At 44.9% G+C, this 20,139-nt stretch overlaps 1 protein-coding gene across 11 annotated transcripts; it reads left to right on the plus strand.

Moving 5' to 3' along the window:
* Positions 1-8,376: 8,376 nt before the first annotated feature.
* On the plus strand, positions 8,377-19,745 carry LOC147007753 (uncharacterized). Of its 11 annotated transcripts, XR_015053929.1 has the most exons (10): positions 8,380-9,291; positions 10,049-10,216; positions 11,263-11,476; positions 13,214-13,356; positions 14,025-14,106; positions 16,096-16,297; positions 16,598-17,298; positions 18,374-18,508; positions 19,328-19,486; positions 19,628-19,745. XR_015053929.1 is itself a non-coding variant. In XM_085866471.1 (5 exons), exons 1-5 carry the CDS (start codon positions 9,232-9,234, stop codon positions 13,508-13,510), a joined length of 633 nt encoding a protein of 210 aa, XP_085722597.1. In that variant the 5' UTR covers positions 8,377-9,231; the 3' UTR covers positions 13,511-14,015. The 11 variants fall into 11 exon arrangements, 1 of the variants encoding a protein (XP_085722597.1); XR_015053928.1 differs by having other exon boundaries at positions 16,096-17,298; XR_015053933.1 differs by having other exon boundaries at positions 16,096-17,298; positions 18,420-18,508.
* Positions 19,746-20,139: the final 394 nt, after the last annotated feature.

The raw sequence follows: 20,139 nt of genomic DNA on the forward strand, positions 1-20,139 counted from the left end.
CACAATTCAAGAGAGGGGGAGGGAGGAGGTGGCGAGAGAGGGGACGGGAGAAGGGGTGTGAGAGGGGGGGTGAGAGGTGTGGGGGTGAGAGGGGGAGAGAGGGAGAGGAGGGGCCTGTATATATAATTATATTTTAATAAACGTTTAAAGAGGTTTAAATATATAATTATATTTTAATAAACGTTTAAAGAGGTTTTTTTTTTTTTTGTATACCTTGGTCGAGGCTCGTATGAGAGCAAACACACAACTCACAGCAAGGAGGCATGAGACAAGAGGGGCGGGAGTGGAAGGGACAAAACATTGGGGAACAGACACATTAGGTGAACTGTGGAAGGGAGAGGGATGGGGATGGGATGGGGAACATGGCGAAGAGAAGATGGACATTTCAGGGACTTTCAGGAAGGAAAGCAGGAGAAATGAAGGAAGTGGGCTTGGGTGGATTATCGGGGGTAGAAAAGATCGAGGAATTGGATGGGGGAAGATAAGAGGTGGTGGTGAACAGCTGTTTTGAAAGCCTGGAGGGAAGAATGGGAAAGAATAGAGTGAGGAAGTTTATTCCAAAGGCGGGAAAAAAGAGGAAAGAAAGAGTGAAGATGAGCAGTGATTCGTGATTTTGGTAGTTTTACCAGAAGGGGGTTGTTGGCGGACCTTGAGCGCCCTGTGGAAATGTGGTGGGGACAAATCGCAGAGAGAGCAGGGGGGGCAAGGCTGGAGAGGAGTCGGTAGAAGACAGAAAGACCACCGACCAACCTGCGGTGATTGAGTGAGAGGCCCAAAGACTCAGCTTCATTGCGGGAGATGCCGATGATCTTAAATGCCCTGGTTCCGACAGCGTGAAGCCGAGAAAGGTGGGAGGCAGGAGCACTAGCCCAGAGGGGAGAGCAGTACTCCATCAGGCTATGGACAAAAGCTTTGTAAGTGGTCAGGAGCTCAAGAGGGCCGAGGATGGACTTAGCACGACGGAGGATTCCCAGTCGGCGACTGGCTTTTGAGGCGAGGTTGGAAATGTGACTTTCCCAGGAAAGGTCATGGCAGATAGTGAGACCTAGAAGCTTGAAAGAAAAGACTTCTTCCAGAGGATTGTTGAGAAAGTGGATGGGGGGGGGTTTGTAAACGGTCCTTTCGAAGAGACATAGTGAGAGTGTGAGATTTGTCTGGATTGAAAGACATGTTCCACGTGTTGGACCAGTTTGTGATTTTATCCAGATCTGCAGTGAGCGAAGAAGCTGCTGCTTGCCGGTCTGAGGGATGACAGATGGTACGGCAGAGGGTGGAGTCGTCGGCAAAGAGAAATATAGGATTTTCCAGAGAGTCCGAGAGATCATTGATGAAAACCAGAAAAAGGACAGGGCCCAGAACGCTACCTTGAGGAACTCCAGCCTACACAGGAAGAGGGGATGAAAGAACTCCATTTAGGGCCACACGTTGACTGCGACAGGAGAGGAAGTCTGCGAGCCATGAGTGGAGATGGCCTTGAATACCATGGGAAGAGAGTTTGGTGAGTAGGGCAGGGTGCCAGACTGTGTCAAAAGCACGTGCTCTGTCCAGGGATACGGCTCGGATTTCCTGTCTGGCATTGAGGACCTCCATCCATTGATGGGAGAGCAGAAGCAGCATATCCAGGGTAGAGTGACCTGGTCTGAAACCAAATTGATGATTGGAAATCAAGCCATTGGAGAAGAGGAAGGATTTCATATCTGAAGCGATGATGGATTCCATCACCTTGCTGATGATTGGGAGAAGGCTGAGTGGTCTGTAGTTATAGGGATCTGTTTTTGCACCTTTTTATGCAGGGCAGTGATGTTAGCAGATTTCCAAGCAGATGGCAGATGACCTTGGGCAAATGAGAGGGTGAATAGAACAGAGAGAGGGTGAGCAAGAGCAGAAGAGCAGGCTTTGAGGACACGTGGGCTGATGCCGTCTGGACCGGTTGCAGAATCTGACTCGAGGTTTGAAAGCAAGCTCTCCACCTTGTCAGGAGAAAAGGATACAGAGTCCAGGCACAGTTGGGTGCGACTGGGTAAAGTGGGTAGAGATAGTGATGGGTTTAGGACACAAGATCTAGAAGCAAACACAGAGTTTCGGCATTCAGCCTTTATCACGTGCATTGTCAGCTGTGCGGCCATTTGAGGTAAGGGAGGGGATGGAGGGGGAACATACACCAGAAACAGATTTGATTAAACGCCACCAGGATTTTGAGGAGGGAGAGAGGTTTGAGAGTTCAGACTTGAGATGAGAAAGATGTTGTTTTCTGGCTCTCCTGAGGGTAGATACACACTTGTTCCGAGCTTTGTGGAAAGAACTGAGATTGCCCTCAGTTGGGTTTGCTTTCCATGAGGCAAAGGCAAGTTGTTTCAGGACAACTGCCTCGCCACAAGCTTCAGTAAACCAAGGGCGGGAGGAAGGGTAACACAACTGAACACGAGAGGGGATAAATCTGTGCATGAGGGAGAGCAACTTTCTTTGAAAGAATTCCCAGGATGAGTTGATGTTTGAGAAAGTAGTGATAGGAGACCAGTCTGTAAGTTTGATGGCTGCTCGGAGACCCTGCCAGTCGGCTTGAGTGAAATGCCAGACTCGACGGCGGTGAGGTGGTTCTCTGATAACAGCCAGAGAGATGTCCACTTTGACAAGGACGTGGTCAGAAGAACCAATTGGAGCCAAGGAAGAGCAGCAGATATTGTCAGGGAAATTTGTCAAAATCAGATCCAGAAGAGATGGAGTACCATTGGTTGAGATCCGGGTTGGGAAGTTGACCGATTGAGTCAGTCCCAATGAGTCGCAGAAAGCTTTTGCTGAGGTGCCATGGCAGGTGAGAGAGGTACCCACACCTAGCCAACTGGCGTGATGACAATTGAAGTCACCACATAAGAGGAAGAGAGAGTTTGGATGAGAAGATAGAAGATGGTCCATGTTTTCGGATAGTGAGGTGTAGATGGAGTCATCACTGTTCGGTGGATGGTACAGTGCACATATAAACATGAGGTGGGAGTGGAGGGGAAGCCGAAGCCAGAGGTATTCCTGGGGGTGTGGGGGAGTGAGAGCAGTGCATGGAGAGTGAGGAATGGAGTCTTTGATGAAGAGAGCAACACCTCCACCAGGACGAGGCTCAGGTCTGTCATACCGTAAGAGGGAGTAGCCAGGGAGAGATACTTGGGAGTCAGACACATCTTGGGAGAGGAAAGTTTCTGTTAGGCAGATAATGTCTGGTTTGTCAGTGCCAGCCTGTATGGAAAGATCTGAAAGGTTTGAGCGAAGGCCCCGGATATTTGAGGTCCACACTTTTAATATAGAGGAAAGGGAGGAGGCTTTGGGTGCAGGAGGTGGAGGGGAAGGGTAGGACAAGGGACGAGGGGGGCAGGTAAGGAGGGTTGCTGAAGGAGTGTGGGGTATTGCAGAATAGCGAGGGGAGGGGCCGAATGAGGAGGAGAAAAGGCTCTGTGGTGCTGGGGGAGAGGGGGGACAAGAGACAAGGAAGAAGGCAGTTGAGGATTTGAGGAGGTGGAGTGAAGAGATGGAGGTGAGAGGGCAGTGGAGGGAGGCAGGTTGGTGGATGAGAGGGGGCAACTTTGAGAAGGAAGAGTGAGGGGGATGAAAGGTGGGAGAAAGGTGAGGGGGAATTTTTGAGAGAGGTGAGAGGGAGGCTTGGAGGGAGAAGAGTGGGATGGTTGCTTTGAGAGTGAGAGTGAGGGGTGAGGGGGGTGAGTTGGCACTGAAGTTGGAAGAAAAGAACGGTTGATGGAAAGCGAGCATCCATGGCAAACTGTGGTTTTTAAAATTTTAGGTCAGAGATGCGATTTAACACAATTCTTGATGGATGCAATGAAGGCGAATTCAGAGAATGGAGAGAAGAAGCGCTGTAATAGTTGGATTTTTTAGGCAAGGAATGAAGGAGAGGTCGAAATTGACTTCCGGTTCCGGTTTTGAGCGGCAAGAGGTCTCCTTCGGGGCTCCCTGCTGACATTCTCAAAGTTAAGTTCCGGTTGTTATTTGTCCCGTTTTAACTGTTTAATTTTCTCAGCTACATGTTAATGTGTGTTCCTAGTTCGGTTTTGTTTCAAAAATCGTGCTATTTTGTGAGTATTTATGTCGACGTTCTTACCTGGTGTTTGAGGCCTAGTCCTAGGCTTGAGGCCTACCGGTTCCACTTGGTGTTCGATCGTTTTTTTTTTTTGTTTGTTTGTTTTTTCTCCCCATTACCTTCAATTTCTATCCTCCCCATTACCTTCAATTTTCATCCTCCCCACTTTCCAAACATCCCCCTTTCTCCCAACTAATCTCTTTCTTATCTCAAAAAAAAAAAAAAAAAAAATAAAATATATACCCAACAACAACAACAACAACAACAACACGCTCACCTTCTCCCGATTCTGCTACTTCTTCTTCCTCTTAACTTCCTCCTCGTCTTCCTCGATTTCTTTTTTTTTTTTTTTACATTTCCATGACCTAATCTGTTGAACTCTCTCATACATTAATATTAACAACAAAAACGATCTTATGATGCTTCATCTTCCTCTCTCACACATGTGGTACTCTTTACTGTTTCACAATGCACTACTCTTCTGCTATTTCAACAGACTGCTTTCATTTCGACCTCTCCTTCATTCCTTGCCTAAAAAATCCAACTATTACAGCGCTTCTTCTCTCTCCATGCTCTGAATTCGCCTTCATTGCATCCATCAAGAATTGTGTTAAATCGCATCTCTGACCTAAAACTTTTAAAAACCACAGTTTGCCATGAATGCTCGCTTTCCATCAACCATTCTTTTTCCAACTTCAGTGCCACCTCACCCCCCTCACCCCTCACTCTCACTCTCAAAGCAACCATCCCACTCTTCTCCCTCCAAGCCTCCCTCTCACCTCTTTCAAAAATTCCCCCCTCACCTTTGTCCCACCTTTCATCCCCCTCACTCTTCCTTCTCTAAGTTGCCCCCCTCTCATCCACCAACCTGCCTCCCTCCACTGCCCTCTCACCTCCATCTCTTCACTCCACCTCCTCAAATACTCAACTGCCATCTTCCTTGTCTCTTGTCCCCCTCTCTCCCAGCACCACAGAGCCTTTTCTCCTCCTCATTCGGCCCCTCCCTCGCTATTCTGCAATTCCCCACACTCCTTCAGCAACCCTCCTTACCTCCCCCTCGTCCCTCGTCCTACCCTCCCCGCCCCCTCCACCTCCTGCACCCAAAGCCTCCTCCCTACCTCTTCATTAAAAGTGTGGACCTCAAATATCCGGGGCCTTCGCTCAAACCTTTCAGATCTTTCCATGCAGGTTGCCACTGACAAACCAGACATTATCTGCCTAACAGAAACTTTCCTCTCCCAAGACGTGTCTGACTCCCAAGTATCTCTCCCTGGTTACTCCCTCTTACGGTATGACAGACCTGAGCCTCGTCCTGGTGGAGGTGTTGCTCTCTTCATCAAAGACTCTATTCCTCACTCTCCCTGCACTGCTCTCACTCCCCCCCACCCCCAGAATACCTCTGGCTTCGGCTTCCCCTCCACTCCCACCTCATGTTTATATGTGTACTGTACCGTCCACCGAACAGTGATGACTCCATCTACACCTCACTCTCCGAAAACATGGACCATCTTCTATCTTCTCATCCAAACTCTCTCTTCCTCTTATGTGGCGACTTCAATTGTCATCACGCCAGTTGGCTAGGTGTGGGTACCTCTCTCACCTGCCATGGGTCATCAGCAAAAGCGTTCTGTGACTCATTGGGACTGACTCAATCGGTCAACTTCCCGACCCGGATCTCAACCAATGGTACTCCATCTCTTCTGGATCTGATTTTGACAAATTTCCCTGACAATATCTGCTGCTCTTCCTTCGCTCCAATTGGTTCTTCTGACCACGTCCTTGTTAAAGTGGACATCTCTCTGGCTGTTATCAGAGAACCACCTCACCGCCGTCGAGTCTGGCATTTCACTCAAGCCGACTGGCAGGGTCTCCGAGCAGCCATCAAACTTACAGACTGGTCTCCTATCACTACTTTCTCAAACATCAACTCATCCTGGGAATTCTTTCAAGAAACTTGCTCTCCCTCATGCACAGATTTATCCCCTCTCGTGTTCAGTTGTCTTACCCTTCCTCCCGCCCTTGGTTTACTGGGAAGCTTGTGGCGAGGCAGTTGTCCTGAAACAACTTGCCTTTGCCTCATGGAAAGCAAACCCAACTGAGGCAATCTCAGTTCTTTCCACAAAGCTCGGAACAAGTGTGTAGCTACCCTCAGGAGAGCCAGAAAACAACATCTTTCTCATCTCAAGTCTGAACTCTCAAACCTCTCTCCCTCCTCAAAATCCTGGTGGCGTTTAATCAAATCTGTTTCTGGTGTATGTCCCCCCTCCATCCCCTCCCTTACCTCAAATGGCCGCACTGCTGATTCCACACGTGATAAAGCTGAATGTCTAAACTCGGTGTTTGCAGCTAAATCTTGTGTCCCAAACCCATCACTATCTCTACCCACTTTACCCAGTCGCACCCAACTGTCCCTGGACTCTGTATCCTTTTCTCCTGACAAGGTGGAGAGCTTGCTTTCAAACCTCGAGTCCAGATTCTGCAACCGGTCCAGACGGCATCAGCCCACGTGTCCTCAAAGCCTGCTCTTCTGCTCTTGCTCACCCTCTCTCTGTTCTATTCACCCTCTCATTTTCCCAAGGTCATCTGCCATCTGCTTGGAAATCTGCTAACATCACTGCCCTGCATAAAAAGGTGCAAAAACAGATCCCTGTAACTATAGACCAATCAGCCTTCTCCCAATCATCAGCAAGGTTATGGAATCCATCATCGCTTCCAGACATGAAATCCTTCCTCTTCTCCAATGGCTTGATTTCCAATCATCAATTTGGTTTCAGACCAGGTCACTCTACCCTAGATATGCTGCTACTGCTCTCCCATCAATGGATGGAGGTCCTCAATGCCAGACAGGAAATCCGAGCCGTATCCCTGGACATATCACGTGCTTTTGACACAGTCTGGCACCCTGCCCTACTCACCAAACTCTCTTCCCATGGTATTCAAGGCCATCTCCACTCATGGCTCGCAGACTTCCTCTCCTGTCGCAGTCAACGTGTGGCCCTAAATGGAGTTCTTTCATCCCCTCTTCCTGTGCAGGCTGGAGTTCCTCAAGGTAGCGTTCTGGGCCCTGTTCTCTTTCTGGTTTTCATCAATGATCTCTCGGACTCTCTGGAAAATCCTCTATTTCTCTTTGCCGATGACTCCACCCTCTGCCGTACCATCTGTCATCCCTCAGACCGGCAAGCAGCAGCTTCTTCGCTCACTGCAGATCTGGATAAAATCACAAACTGGTCCAACACGTGGAACATGTCTTTCAATCCAGACAAATCTCACACTCTCACTATGTCTCTTCGAAAGGACCGTTTACAAAACCCCCCATCCACTTTCTCAACAATCCTCTGGAAGAAGTCTTTTCTTTCAAGCTTCTGGGTCTCACTATCTGCCATGACCTTTCCTGGGAAAGTCACATTTCCAACCTTGCCTCAAAAGCCAGTCGCCGACTGGGAATCCTCCGTCGTGCAAAGTCCTTCCTTGGCCCTCTTGAGCTCCTGACCACTTACAAAGCTTTTGTCCGTAGCCTGATGGAGTACTGCTCTCCCCCCTGGGCTGGTGCTCCTGCCTCCCACCTTTCTCGACTTCACGCTGTCGAAACCAGGGCTTTTAAGATCATTGGCATCTCCCGCAATGAAGCTGAGTCTTTGGGCCTCTCACTCAATCACCGCAGGTTGGTCGGTGGTCTTTCTGTCTTCTACCGACTCCTCTCCAGCCTTGCTCCCCCTGCTCTCTCTGTGATTTGTCCCAACCACATTTCCACAGGGCGCTCAAGGTCCGCCAACAACCCCCTTCTGGTAAAACTACCAAAATCACGAATCACTGCTCATCTTCACTCTTTCATTCCTCTTTTTTCCCGCCTTTGGAATAAACTTCCTCACTCTATTCTTTCCCATTCTTCCCTCCAGGCTTTCAAAACAGCTGTTCACCACCACCTCTTATCTTCCCCCATCCAAATCCTCGATCTTTTCTACCCCCGATAATCCACCCAAGCCCACTTCCTTCAATTCTCCTGCTTTCCTTCCTGAAAGTCCCTTTAATGTCCATCTTCCCCTCGCCATGTTCCCCGTCCCATTCCCATCCCTCTCCCTTCCACAGTTCACCTGTGTCTGTTCCCCAATGTTTTGTCCCTTCCACTCCCGCCCCTCTTGTCTCATGCCTCCTTGCTGTGAGTTGTGTGTTAGCTCTCATACGAGCCTCGACCAAGGTATACAAAAAAAAAAAAAAAAAAAAAAAAAAAAAAAAAAAAAAAAAAATGAGAGCAGTCTGTTAAAATAGCAGAATAGTAGTGCATTGTGAAACAGTAAAGAGTACCACATGTGTGAGAGAGGAAGATGAAGCATTATAAGATCGTTTTTGTTGTTAAAAATAATGTATGAGAGAGTTCAACAGATTAGGTCATGGAAGTGTAAGTGGCAACCTGTATGGAAAGATCTGAAAGGTTTGAGTGAAGGCCCCGGATATTTGAGGTCCACACTTTTAATGAAGAGGAAGGGAAGGAGGAAAGAGGTTTAAATATACAAATATATTTCAATAAATGTGTAAAGGGGTTTAAATATATAATCATTTTTTAATAAACGATTAAAGAGGTGTAAATATGGATAAATAAATAAATTACGGGTTTCACCGCCATGTTACCCATCGTCTATTACACCACCCGACCGAACATGTTACATTAGTTATTGTTCCTGTTATTTACTCCTCCATAACCCTCTGATAACCAGTAAGTTTGATTTCCCACTTTGTTTGAACATCACACAGACGGTAACCATGGTATCTCACTGCTCTCTGCGCGGTCGGGATGAAATGAAATGAGAAAACGGGAAAATGACGAAGAGAAAACTGATCCTCTCTCACGATCCGAATAGAAATCGATTAATTTTTTATTTAAAATCCATGTTTCTGAAATCAATATGTAAGGAAACGTCATCAGTGTTTGTGTTTATTCGATATACTGTTGTTGTTCAGGGTAACCATGGAGATGAAGCCCCGCCCCCTCCCATTGTGACACACAAAGCTTTGTTGTTCCAGTTCTGAACGTTGTTGGTTTGAGCGGGTCGTGTGGCCGTGTTGTTCCACTTGTCGTCCACGACGTTCGAACCTTCTGGAGCTTTCTCGATTGTAAGAACCATTTCTTGTAAACTTCCAGAGAAGGAAACACGATGTGGTGTTGTGGAAAGAGGAGGAAAAATACAAGGAGGAACGAAGAGGAGAATCCTGAGGTAACAATAATAATTGGTTTATCGATAATGGGCCTTCACTTACTGCTCTGTAACTAGTTTGATTAGTCACATGTGTAACAAGTTAACGTGGGAACTCAATCGGGTTTTCTTTTCTTTCAAGCTGTCGGAACAGATCTTCGTTATTCATTCGTGATTCTTTCACTGCCGATTAAATCCGAACATTATCGACTGTTCCTGTTACTTGTTCACTCGTCCATCAACATAACCATTGTTCAGGATAAACAGAACAATCTAAATAAACGTGAGGAACCAGATAAACCGTCCGCACCATCATCCACGGAGTGAGTTACAGTTACAGTAACAATAACAACCAATTGGGAATGTTAAAAGATAACAAAATAAATCCATGAAAGAACATCGAACACTCATCACTCACGTCAGATATTTACATTTTATACTCTTTACCAACAGTTCATGGTAACAAGTTAACTCATCGATCAAATCACACAACCGAACCTGGACATGACAAACCTTTGGGGGAAGTCTACATATTACATACACAAAAATACCAACATTCACCTCAAATTCACCCTCCCCCCCCCCCAGCCCTCCCTTTTATCCAAATAAACAAAATAGTAAAAATGTGAGTTTTGATGTAAAACCATCTTGGGAATGCCAAGGGTGAAGGACTTTTCACCATTTTGATCAAACTGTTAGTTTATTCATCAAGATCTTGAGTTTGAATGTTTAATTTACTCATCACATGTGGTTTGTGTGTTCCTTACTAATCCCGTAGATCGAAGATGTTGAAGTGGAAAACAATTCTTCAGCTCCTTCGTCTTCACAGGGGGAGAGAGTTGGTGAAAAAAAATCAAAACCTTTCCGGAAGATCCGGAAGTGGTTCAGCAAAGGGAGGAAGTCAAGAAAGAACAGAGAGGAAGAAAACAATTGTGAACAATTAAAAGTATGTTGGGTTAGAAGGTGTGTGTGTGTGTGTGTGTGTGTGTGTGTGTGTGTGTGTGTGTGTGTGTGTGTGTATGTTTGAGTGTGTGTGTGTGTGTGTTTGTATGTATGTTTGAGTGTGTGTGTGTGTGTGTGTGTGTGTGTGTGTTTGAGTGTGTGTGTGTTTGTATGTATGTTTGTGTGTGTGTGTGTGTGTATGTATGTGTGTATGTTTGAGTGTGTGTGTGTTTGTATGTATGTTTGAGTGTGTGTGTGTGTGTGTGTGTGTGTGTTTGTGTGTGTGTGTGTGTGTGTGTGTGTCTGTGAGTGTGTGTGTGTGTGTGTGTGTGTGTGTGTGTGTGTGTGTGTGTGTGTGTGTGTGTGTGTGTTTTGAGGGGGTGGGGAGGTGGGTGATGGTGGAGGGTTCTGCTTTTATTTAAGAATTGAAACAGCAGCTTCTTGTATGATCGTCCATTTTGGTTTTTCAGGCCAAGTTGCCATTGTTGAGTCTTTCATGGATTTTGAAAATCTTGCACTTTGGTATTCGTGTTCAAGATCACGTGTTGAACTAATAAAAATAAATGTTAAAGATGTTCAACATTGTGATGTTGTTTGATCTTTTATTTGACCATTTATTCATTCAAAAAGTGTTTTTGTTTTTAAATTGAGAAATTTTAATATCCAGGACGAATACCACTTGTGGAAATCCACGTGAACATTGAACAATTCTATCTTTAGTTAATGGTAATTCCTTGTAAATATCTCTCACGATTATCCCCCTCCAACCCCTCCAAACCCCTCCATTTTTCTCCACACTTCTCACCAGTTGATCATTCCCTTTTCTTTATTTACCTCTATTAACCTACTCACCTTTTAAAAACTCTCAATTTACCTCCACATCACACACCTGAATCGTTCATGTATATTTGGTCAAATATCATTCATCATGTATCACCAATTATGAATATCGATGCTCCTGCGATTGTTCATGTTTCTGGATAGAAATAGTATATTTCCACACAAGTGTTCAACGACCATGAGAGTGATTTGTTTCTTTTGCGATTACAGGTGGAATCAAACATAATAGAGAAGGAGAAGAAGGAGCATCTGCAGAATCTCACCTGTTCCATTTGCCAAGACATCGCAGTTGGACCGCACAGGTGTCATCCCTGTGACCACTTTTTCTGTGTGTGGTGCCTGCGAGAAATGTGCCGACACGACTTTGGACAGATCCGCTGTGCGCTCTGTCGAAGTGACATTGAACAGTTGACGTTCTTCCGAGGTAACCGTCGTTGATGGAGCATCACCAGTTGGTGTTTTTACAACTTCCTTGTTTATTATGACAAGGCTTGTATTTATTATTTCATTAATGAGAAGATAAGCGTGTTGTACTTAAAAAACATATTGCACGGGTATCTGTGATTCTCAATGGGGATGTGAAATTGAGTGACACACAAAAAAAGGATCTTTTATAAGTAGTAGTGGTAGTTGCAGTAGTAGTTGTAGAAGTTGTCATCATCATCGTAGTCCTTGTAGTTGTAGTAGTCATCGTCGTCGTCCTTTGTTTTAAAGGGCTCCTCCCATCTTACCATTGGAACTGCTTTGTTGAAGTTCCAAGTCCTGCTTCTTCCTCTTCATCTCCTGGAAAGACGAGTTATTAAAACAGACATTTTTAGAAACAAGCCGGTAGGCGACGAGGTATCCGCTTGGATCGAAGTGCTGGATACGATGCTTTTCATTCTGACTGATCCACCGACGAAAATTCATTGCCAAGACGTATTGGTTCACATACAATTGTTCCTCTGCCTGGCAAGATTTTTCCTATTGCGTATTTTGCCAACTGGCACTCCTCACAGGACTACCATTTGAAAAATAAAACCTAAATCAAAAATCGGCTCGAGTAAAATTTTCTGAACATCTCGAAGTGTTTCATTCCGAAGTCTCCTTTCTTCACATTCAAAACTGTGGGACAAGTATTGAAAATAGTGAACGTAGGTCGACAAAAAGTATTTTTGCGTATTTCAGCCCCGACACCCTTGGTGATCAAATCTGGAAAACTGCTGCAGTTCAGTTTTGTAGTAGTTATTAAACTCTATCCAGACACCGAATTTGAACGTTCCGCCGTCGATGGTTTCCGAGGTCAAGGTCACTTAACATATTCCCTGGTTCACCACCTTTCCGCATTCAGAGGGCTGCCATTCGGAAACTATCAGAGATAGAGGAATGTTATGCTGCCGCGATAACGAGATGGGGATGCAAGGAATAGGCAGGAGTTGGTCCAGTCGCTCTACCTATCATTGAAGCTGCGCTACGTCAGTTACCGTTTGGGTTCTTAAAACATGGTTTTTCGGCCGCTGCATCGCAACGGGTGGTTGCTTAGCAACAAAAGTCAAACGCGCACACTTCCAGCCCATATGGCACCTGTTTGCCAAGTTTCATCGAAATCGGTTTGCTGGTTTGTGCTGTGGAGCCACGCGTTCCAGACACACACACACACACACACACACACAGACACAGACACAGACACAGACACAGACACAGACACACAGACACACAGACACACAGACACACAGACACACAGACACACACAGACACACAGACACACAGACACACAGACACAGACACACAGACACACAGACACACAGACACACAGACACACAGACACAAAGACACACAGACACACACACAGACACAGACACAGACACAGACACAGACACAGACACAGACACAGACACAGACACAGACACAGACACACACAGACGGAAAACCCGACAATAACTGATATCTAACGAATCCCAGTAAACGGACGGACACTTTTGTTCCAAGAAAATAGATTATTTCCTCATCACATAAGGAGTTCTCCAGTGTTGTTTATAATTAATCTTTTCCAGGTTCTTTGCTTTTCCTAGTGGACATTTTTCTCTCATTCACTTGTGTTTCACAATCACTCAGGTTTTGCTGAAAACAATATTCAGAGAACATTCGTTCGTTATTTATTGCCACCTGTTTCCCACCTCAGACCTTGACAGAGACGCTCGGGCGAGTTTCCCGGACGAGTACTTCGCTCGGTATGTTGAAGTCACACAATCGACACATCACCTTGGAGGGGGGTGCAGGGACGACCTGAACACGTTTCTTGCATATCGGTGGTATGTTCTCAAGGTGAGGTCCCATTAGAAAAATAAATGTTTTGGATTATTTTGCACAAGATATTTGATGGAGGAAGAGGTTTACTGATTGAGTTTTTATAATTTATTCGTTTGTTTAGGTAAGTGGAAAATCAGACCGTGAGGTGTGCATATTAATGTGGGGATGAATAAGCATACCTGGGACAGGCGATGTTGGTTACACAGATGAAACAAATGATTCGAATTGCCCACAAGCTTCACCATGAGGTGATGATGAACAACCAGCCATCTTCAACTGGAAGGAAAGGCACGAAGGACAAAATAAAAGAGAAACTCGTGCCTCATTCACACCATGAACGGTCCCACTGCTGGAACACTTTTCTGTCTCATTCAAGCAGGTGGAACAATTTGTTTGTTTGGTATAAAATTCCCATCATTTCATCATCATGCTCCAAGGTCGAGATAACACCGAGGAAGACAATAAGTGGAGGCAGGGAAGGTCAATCTTGTTTTCCTTTCAAGACCGAAGAGTTTTTTTTGTTGTTCAGGGTGAAGGCTCATGGAAGAGAACGAACAAAGAATGAATCAAGACACAACCGAACAAAAGGAACAGCGGATTGATAGGGAGAGGGTCACCAACACCAGGGTTCATTTGTTCATTCCATCTCACGTATCAACTATCATTTATCTTTTGACCCACAGCGGAATACCACAAGACCGAGACTGCAAGAATGAAATGACAGTGAATGAGGTCAAAATGGAAGATAATTTTATTTCCCATGAGGTACGTTTTTGATATTTTTTGATTATTTTACATCATTGATTTTTCATCAGATTTGGTTCGTGAGGAAAGAGTGGTAGAATTTCTGGTTCGAGTATGTAAATACCAATCATGACCAAAAGAAGGTATTGGCGAATTATTATTTTTACCCTCACCGGAGGAGAGGACGTTGTGTTTCAGTTCGTTTTTCTGTTTGTTTGTTTGTTACGTGGAAAAATAATTTTGCCAAGTTTGTGGGTCTGCAGTGTCTCTTTACATGGAATTGTATGAGAGCAGTTCTCTATAAAGCTGCGGACGAAACCTTTGTATGTGGTCAGGAGCTCAGCTGGGCTGAGGAAGCACTTTGCACGACGGAGGATTCCCAGTCGGTGCCTGGTTTTGGAGGCCAGGTTGGAAATGGTGCTTTCCCAGGAAAGATCATGGCAGACAGTGAGATCCAGAAGCTTGAAGGAAAGGACTTCTTCCAGAGGATCATTGAGAAAGTAAATGGGGGGTTTGGGTCAGGGGGTTGTTGGGGGGGGGCGGTGGGTTCCAAAAGGTCCTTTCCGAGAGATATCGTGAGAGTGTGAAATGAAAACCAGCAAAAGAACAGGGCCCAGAACACTACCTTGAGGAACTGCAGCCTGGCAAGGAAGAGGGGATGAGAGAACTCCATTTAGGGTCATTCAATGGCTGTGACAGGAGAGGAAGTCTGTGAGCCATGAGTGGATATGGCCTTGGATACCATGGGAAGAGAGTTTGGTGAGCAGAGCAGGGTGCCAGACCATGTCAAAAGCACGCGATATGTTGAGGGAGATGGCCCTGATTTCAGGTCTGGCATTGAGTACCTCCATCCATTGTTAGGAGAGCCTAAGCAGCATATTCAGGGTAGAGTGACCTCGTCTGAAACCAAATTGATGATCGGAAATCAAGCCATTGGAGAAAAGGAAGGATTTGATGTCTGAAGCGATGATGGATTCCAGAACCTTGCTGATGATCGGGAGAAGGGTGATTGGGCTGCAGTTACAGGGATCTGTTTTTGCACGTTTTTTATGTAGAGCGTTAAAGTTTGCTGATTTCCAAGCAGAAGGCTGATGACCTTGAGCAAATAAGAAGGTGAATAGAACAGAGAGAGGGTGAGCAAGAACAGAGGAGCAGGTTTTTCGGATACATGGGCTGATGCCGTCTGGACCGGTTGCACAATCTGAGTCAAAGTTTGAAAGCAAGCTCTCCACCTTGTCAAGAGAAAAGGACACAGATTCCAGGGACAGCTCAGTGCGACTGGGTAAGGTGGATCCAGAAAGCGATGGGTTTGGAACACAAGATTTAGAAGCAAACACAGAGTTTCGGCATTCAGGCTTTTCATGTGCATTGTTAGCTGCGTGGCCATTTGAGGCAAGGGAGTGGATGGAGGGATGGAGGGGGAACATAGGGTAGGACAATTGAAGACGAGATGGGCCAAATGAGAGAGAGAGAGAGAGAGAGAGAGAGAGAGAGAGAGAGAGAGAGAGAGAGAGAGAGAGAGAGAGAGAGAGAGAGAGAGAGAGAGAGAGAGAGAGACAGACAGACAGACAGACAGACAGACAGTGTCTCAAAAAATTTCCCTGGACGAGTTGATGTCAGAGGAAGTAAAGATGGGAGACCAGTCGAGATTCTAGAAGCTTGATGGCTGCTTGAAGTCCCTGCCAGTCGGCCTGAGTGAAATGCCAGACTCCACGGTGCTGAGGAGGTTCTGTCGTAACAGTCAGAGAGATGTCGAGTTTGACAAGCATCTGATTAGATGAACCAATTGAAGCGGAGGAAGAACAGCAGATATATTCATGGGTCTTGAGATAACGTTTAATATTGAGTTGAGTCTTGAGATAAAGTGGCTTTTGCAGTTGAAAGTGAGTCTGTTCATTTCACTTTTATATTTCGTGTATATTAATGTATATTTTTATATTTTTGAATCGCGATTGACTGAAGATCTTCGGGACTTGCGTTTGAGCCCATCGTCTTGTTAAATAACACCAGGTGGGTTTACTCAGCCTGTCTTCCTTCCGAGGTCAGCGAAATGAGGACCAGCTTACTGAAAACAGGGGCAATGCATCAGTGGCACCGCCACACTCTCAGCATCGATGCAACCAGCAGCTACAGGCTGCAGATGAAATAATGATTCAAATTGATGTAAGACCCAAGGTGGAGCTTGTACATAAATCACACGTGGGACAAAGAGGTGAGGATAATGCACTTTCAAATCGATTGACAAGAACGTTTGTAGATAATGAAAAGAGAGAAAAAGCAAATGGGATTCAAACCTGGCATTGCCGTATCATGAGCCTTGAGATCAGATGGGAATGATAAAAAGGGCCAACCGTCTTTGATTTGCTTTTTCTTCCACCATTTATTCATTTATTTTTTTCCTGACTTTCTGTTTGTGCACTACTGGACGAAGTTGTTCTGCTTTGCAACACTGAAAGTTAATTTATCACGACCATTGCTGTCTCCACGATTGTCATTACCCTTGGGATTCCAGGTTGGAAGCTGGGATTTTGCTTTTGGTTCCGGATTGATCTTTGGTTTTGTGCATGAGATGTGGTTCCTTGCTGGTGTGAAGGTGGATGCTTCAGGACCAGGGAAGGTTCCGTTCAGTCTAAAAGACTTGCAAGTGGAGATGAGTGTTTGACACGGTGGTGGCGGCGTGTACACACACACACACACACACACACACACACACACACACACACACACACACACACACACACACACACACACACACACACACACACACACACACACACACACACACACACACGTTTCTGATTTCTACACATTTTGCACATTATATCCACACATATTTGATACGTGATCATACATTTATAATGTGTGACATATTACATATATTCTACATAAACCTTCAAATATTGTGGGTGTCTTCCATTCGTGGGCAACTTACTATGATCCGATTTTGTTATTGTGGGTTTCTTTTCAAGCAATCATGGCACTTGATCTGAGATGAGCCATCATTTGCGGCTGGCACCTGCTTGCAGTGGTGGATTAATGCACAGGCACGCAGGACCCGTGCCCTGGACCCCAAGATCAACGTGGGCCCGGAAAGAGGAGTGAGGGCCATGCAACCGATGCAAATGCATGGAGCCCCAGATACCATTGGCCCACACAACCCATCATGGGGACCTGAGGGTGGGGTCTCACTTTTCTGACAAATCACATCAACTGGTGAGTACATCAAGGGAATACTTCATTTTAAAGAAAGACAGCACTGTGATGTAATGAATCGATTGAAAATGTTTTCCCTGATATTTAACTGGACAGGACGATTACAAAATTAGGGGATGAGGTGAGGTTTTTAGGGAAAGCAAAATGGAATAATAACTACGTTTAATGTCCACAAATACAAGAATAATCACAATATAATTTGTACAATTCCTCATGTTAATACATATCAATATTGTTAAACAAATCCACACGTACATGAGGAGATGACATGTGGATGTGGCGGCGTGTGTACACGCACAAACACACGAATATGAATCTTCATTTACACGTGGACATGCACAATTGTGATTAACAGCTCTGTTAAGCGGTTCTAGAGAAAGTTAAAAAAAAAATTATTTCACATTCAAACCAAGATGGCAGCAAGACCTCATGACTGATGACATCATAAATTTAACTCTTGACTCACATCCTTGATCAGATGTATGAAGTTTCAGATTTTGATTCAACTTCTGGCTTGAATACCACTTCACCGATGATGTCATTGTTATCACCTAATATACCCCATGGGGAGATGATGACATGTGACACGTTTCAATTTTTCTTGGTTGGATGGTTTTGGAGAAGAAGATGTCCAAATTTTTTTCCGTTCATACAATATTACTGCCATAGCATGTGATGTATGACATCAGAGGTATCAATAAAATATTCTCCCTGGGGGTCCTTCGTTATCCTTCATTATTGGAAGCTCCAAGTCAATTCCAACCAATTTTAAGATCCAGTGAAGTAGTAAAAGCGACTGTACACCAGTTTTAATCGCTGTATGTTCTTGTGTGTAATCATTGAGTCCAAAGTTAACAAATTTAAACGTGGTTCCAATAGAATTGGTTACTTGGGTCCGCAGAGCCACGTACTCGGTACTTGCTGTTAGAAATGGTGAGACTCACCATTGTCGTCACTCACAGACACTGATCCACGTGTTTGGAGGGGATGTTTTGATTGATGCTTGGAGGGACTCCCCTCTTGTACAACTTTTGCTGTCATACCTGCTTTGATTTTTCGCCTCGTTGTCCGCCAGGATACGACGCAAACAGAACAGATTCCCGGTGTTGTTTTTCACTCAGGGTACCCCCAATGTGTTTGCCGAGTTGATGGACACCGTAACCTCTGCACCGATGTTGCCATGCACGACACCCAATGACACAACCTCCTGGTAATCCACTCTACATTTCTCACATGGTTTAGATTTTCGATTCATTTCACTTGATCAAGGGTGATAAATAAAATATTTAAGTTTGATTTATCGGTCTGACATCCAGGCAGAGCAGAGTATGCATCGAAAAAACAAAGGAAAATGCATAAATCCATTGCAATATGAGAAAGGGAATGCAGTGAAGGGAAAACCCATGTGGGTGGGGTGGTAGCAGCATTATTAGAGATCAGGAGTGAGTGTAGGAGAAGCCGTAAGGTGGTGATGGACATCATCAGTTTTGGGAAAAGTGGAAGGGAAGAGCATGAGTCCTCAGACTCAGACAGTTACACACACCATAGTAAGAAAAGTAGGATCAAGGATGGAAGGTGAGCATTCAGTTTAACCTTGCAGAGGTTAACCAGGTGAGAGTTGTTGTGAAAGCACATGTGACCTCAATGTTGGGGTGGCGAAGCGTTGTTGGAGCTGGGGATGGATAATTGCACACGGGTGGGAGATGGTGGCTGGAATAAGATGATAGAAAATGGAGTACACCGATCTACCTGTGTTGGTTGCACGCTGACACTGACTCGGCCTCCAACCAAGATAGGTTGATGTGTGATAAAACAATGCGTTTGTGTCGAAGTACGAAATGTACTGAAGACTCAGTGAAAGAATCCACCATGATAACGGACTTTCCAATGGAGTTTTGATATTGCTGAAAATGGAATACATTTGTGTTGGAATATCCCTTGTGAAACAATGAGTATTCCTCGATATTAAGAGGAACCAAAGTAAGGGTATCCTTAACCTTTCTTCCTTTTGATGCTTGGTGTGTCCAAGGTGTTAATTTCCACACTGAAGACCTTAGAAGGAACCTTGAAACACAAAGAAAACCAGAACTTTGGGATTTCTCATCCTCTGCTGGGGAAAGGACACAAATAACCTGGAGAACCAAAAGAATCAGCACAGGGATGGGGTGTCTGGTTTTGTGTATGACAAGTGAGTATCAGTCTTGAATTTTTTTTTTGAGACAAGACTTGAGTCGCTGTTGAATGATACGTTTATACAGTAACTGAACTTGTCTGAAATATGTCGAATGTTCACCAAATTGATTGCCATCTACATGGATTCTCATTTCAGGATTTACAAGTATTCACTGCTGGAGAGGAAACAATCGAATCTCCAGAGCTCGGAAGTGCTTGATAACTTTGTTTGATTTTTCACAATATTTTCACGGATAAATGATATCACCTCAAAAGTGGAATCCATTTTTTAGCTCGTCTCCGATGAAGTCGGGAAGAGTTATTAAAGTGATGACAATGTCAGTCAGTCCCTTTAAATCCCCTAAACCCACTCCCCCCCAACCTTCACCTAATGCAGCCCAACTACACCAGGCCTAAATTTGGAGATGAGCGTCTGTTCCACTTGGGACAATTCATTTTCATATTTACCAATTAATATGAGTGATGGAAATAAAAGATCTTGAAAAATAAATTGAAGTCATGTGAAAACACTCAAGTTATACATCTAATATCCAGGCGTATTTACCCCAACAAGTGATGTCTGGTCGGCATTGTCATCGATGGCCGCATGTTTTACATTTGCTCGCAGATTGTTGAGGGACCCGTTTGTGGCACGGTGTTTTGAAATAC

The sequence above is a fragment of the Eptatretus burgeri genome, unplaced genomic scaffold, assembly GCF_056783735.1.
Source record: "Eptatretus burgeri isolate ZD-2024b unplaced genomic scaffold, Ebu_testis_v1 Ebu_testis_scaffold_28, whole genome shotgun sequence".
NCBI classification, from domain to species: domain Eukaryota; kingdom Metazoa; phylum Chordata; class Myxini; order Myxiniformes; family Myxinidae; genus Eptatretus; species Eptatretus burgeri.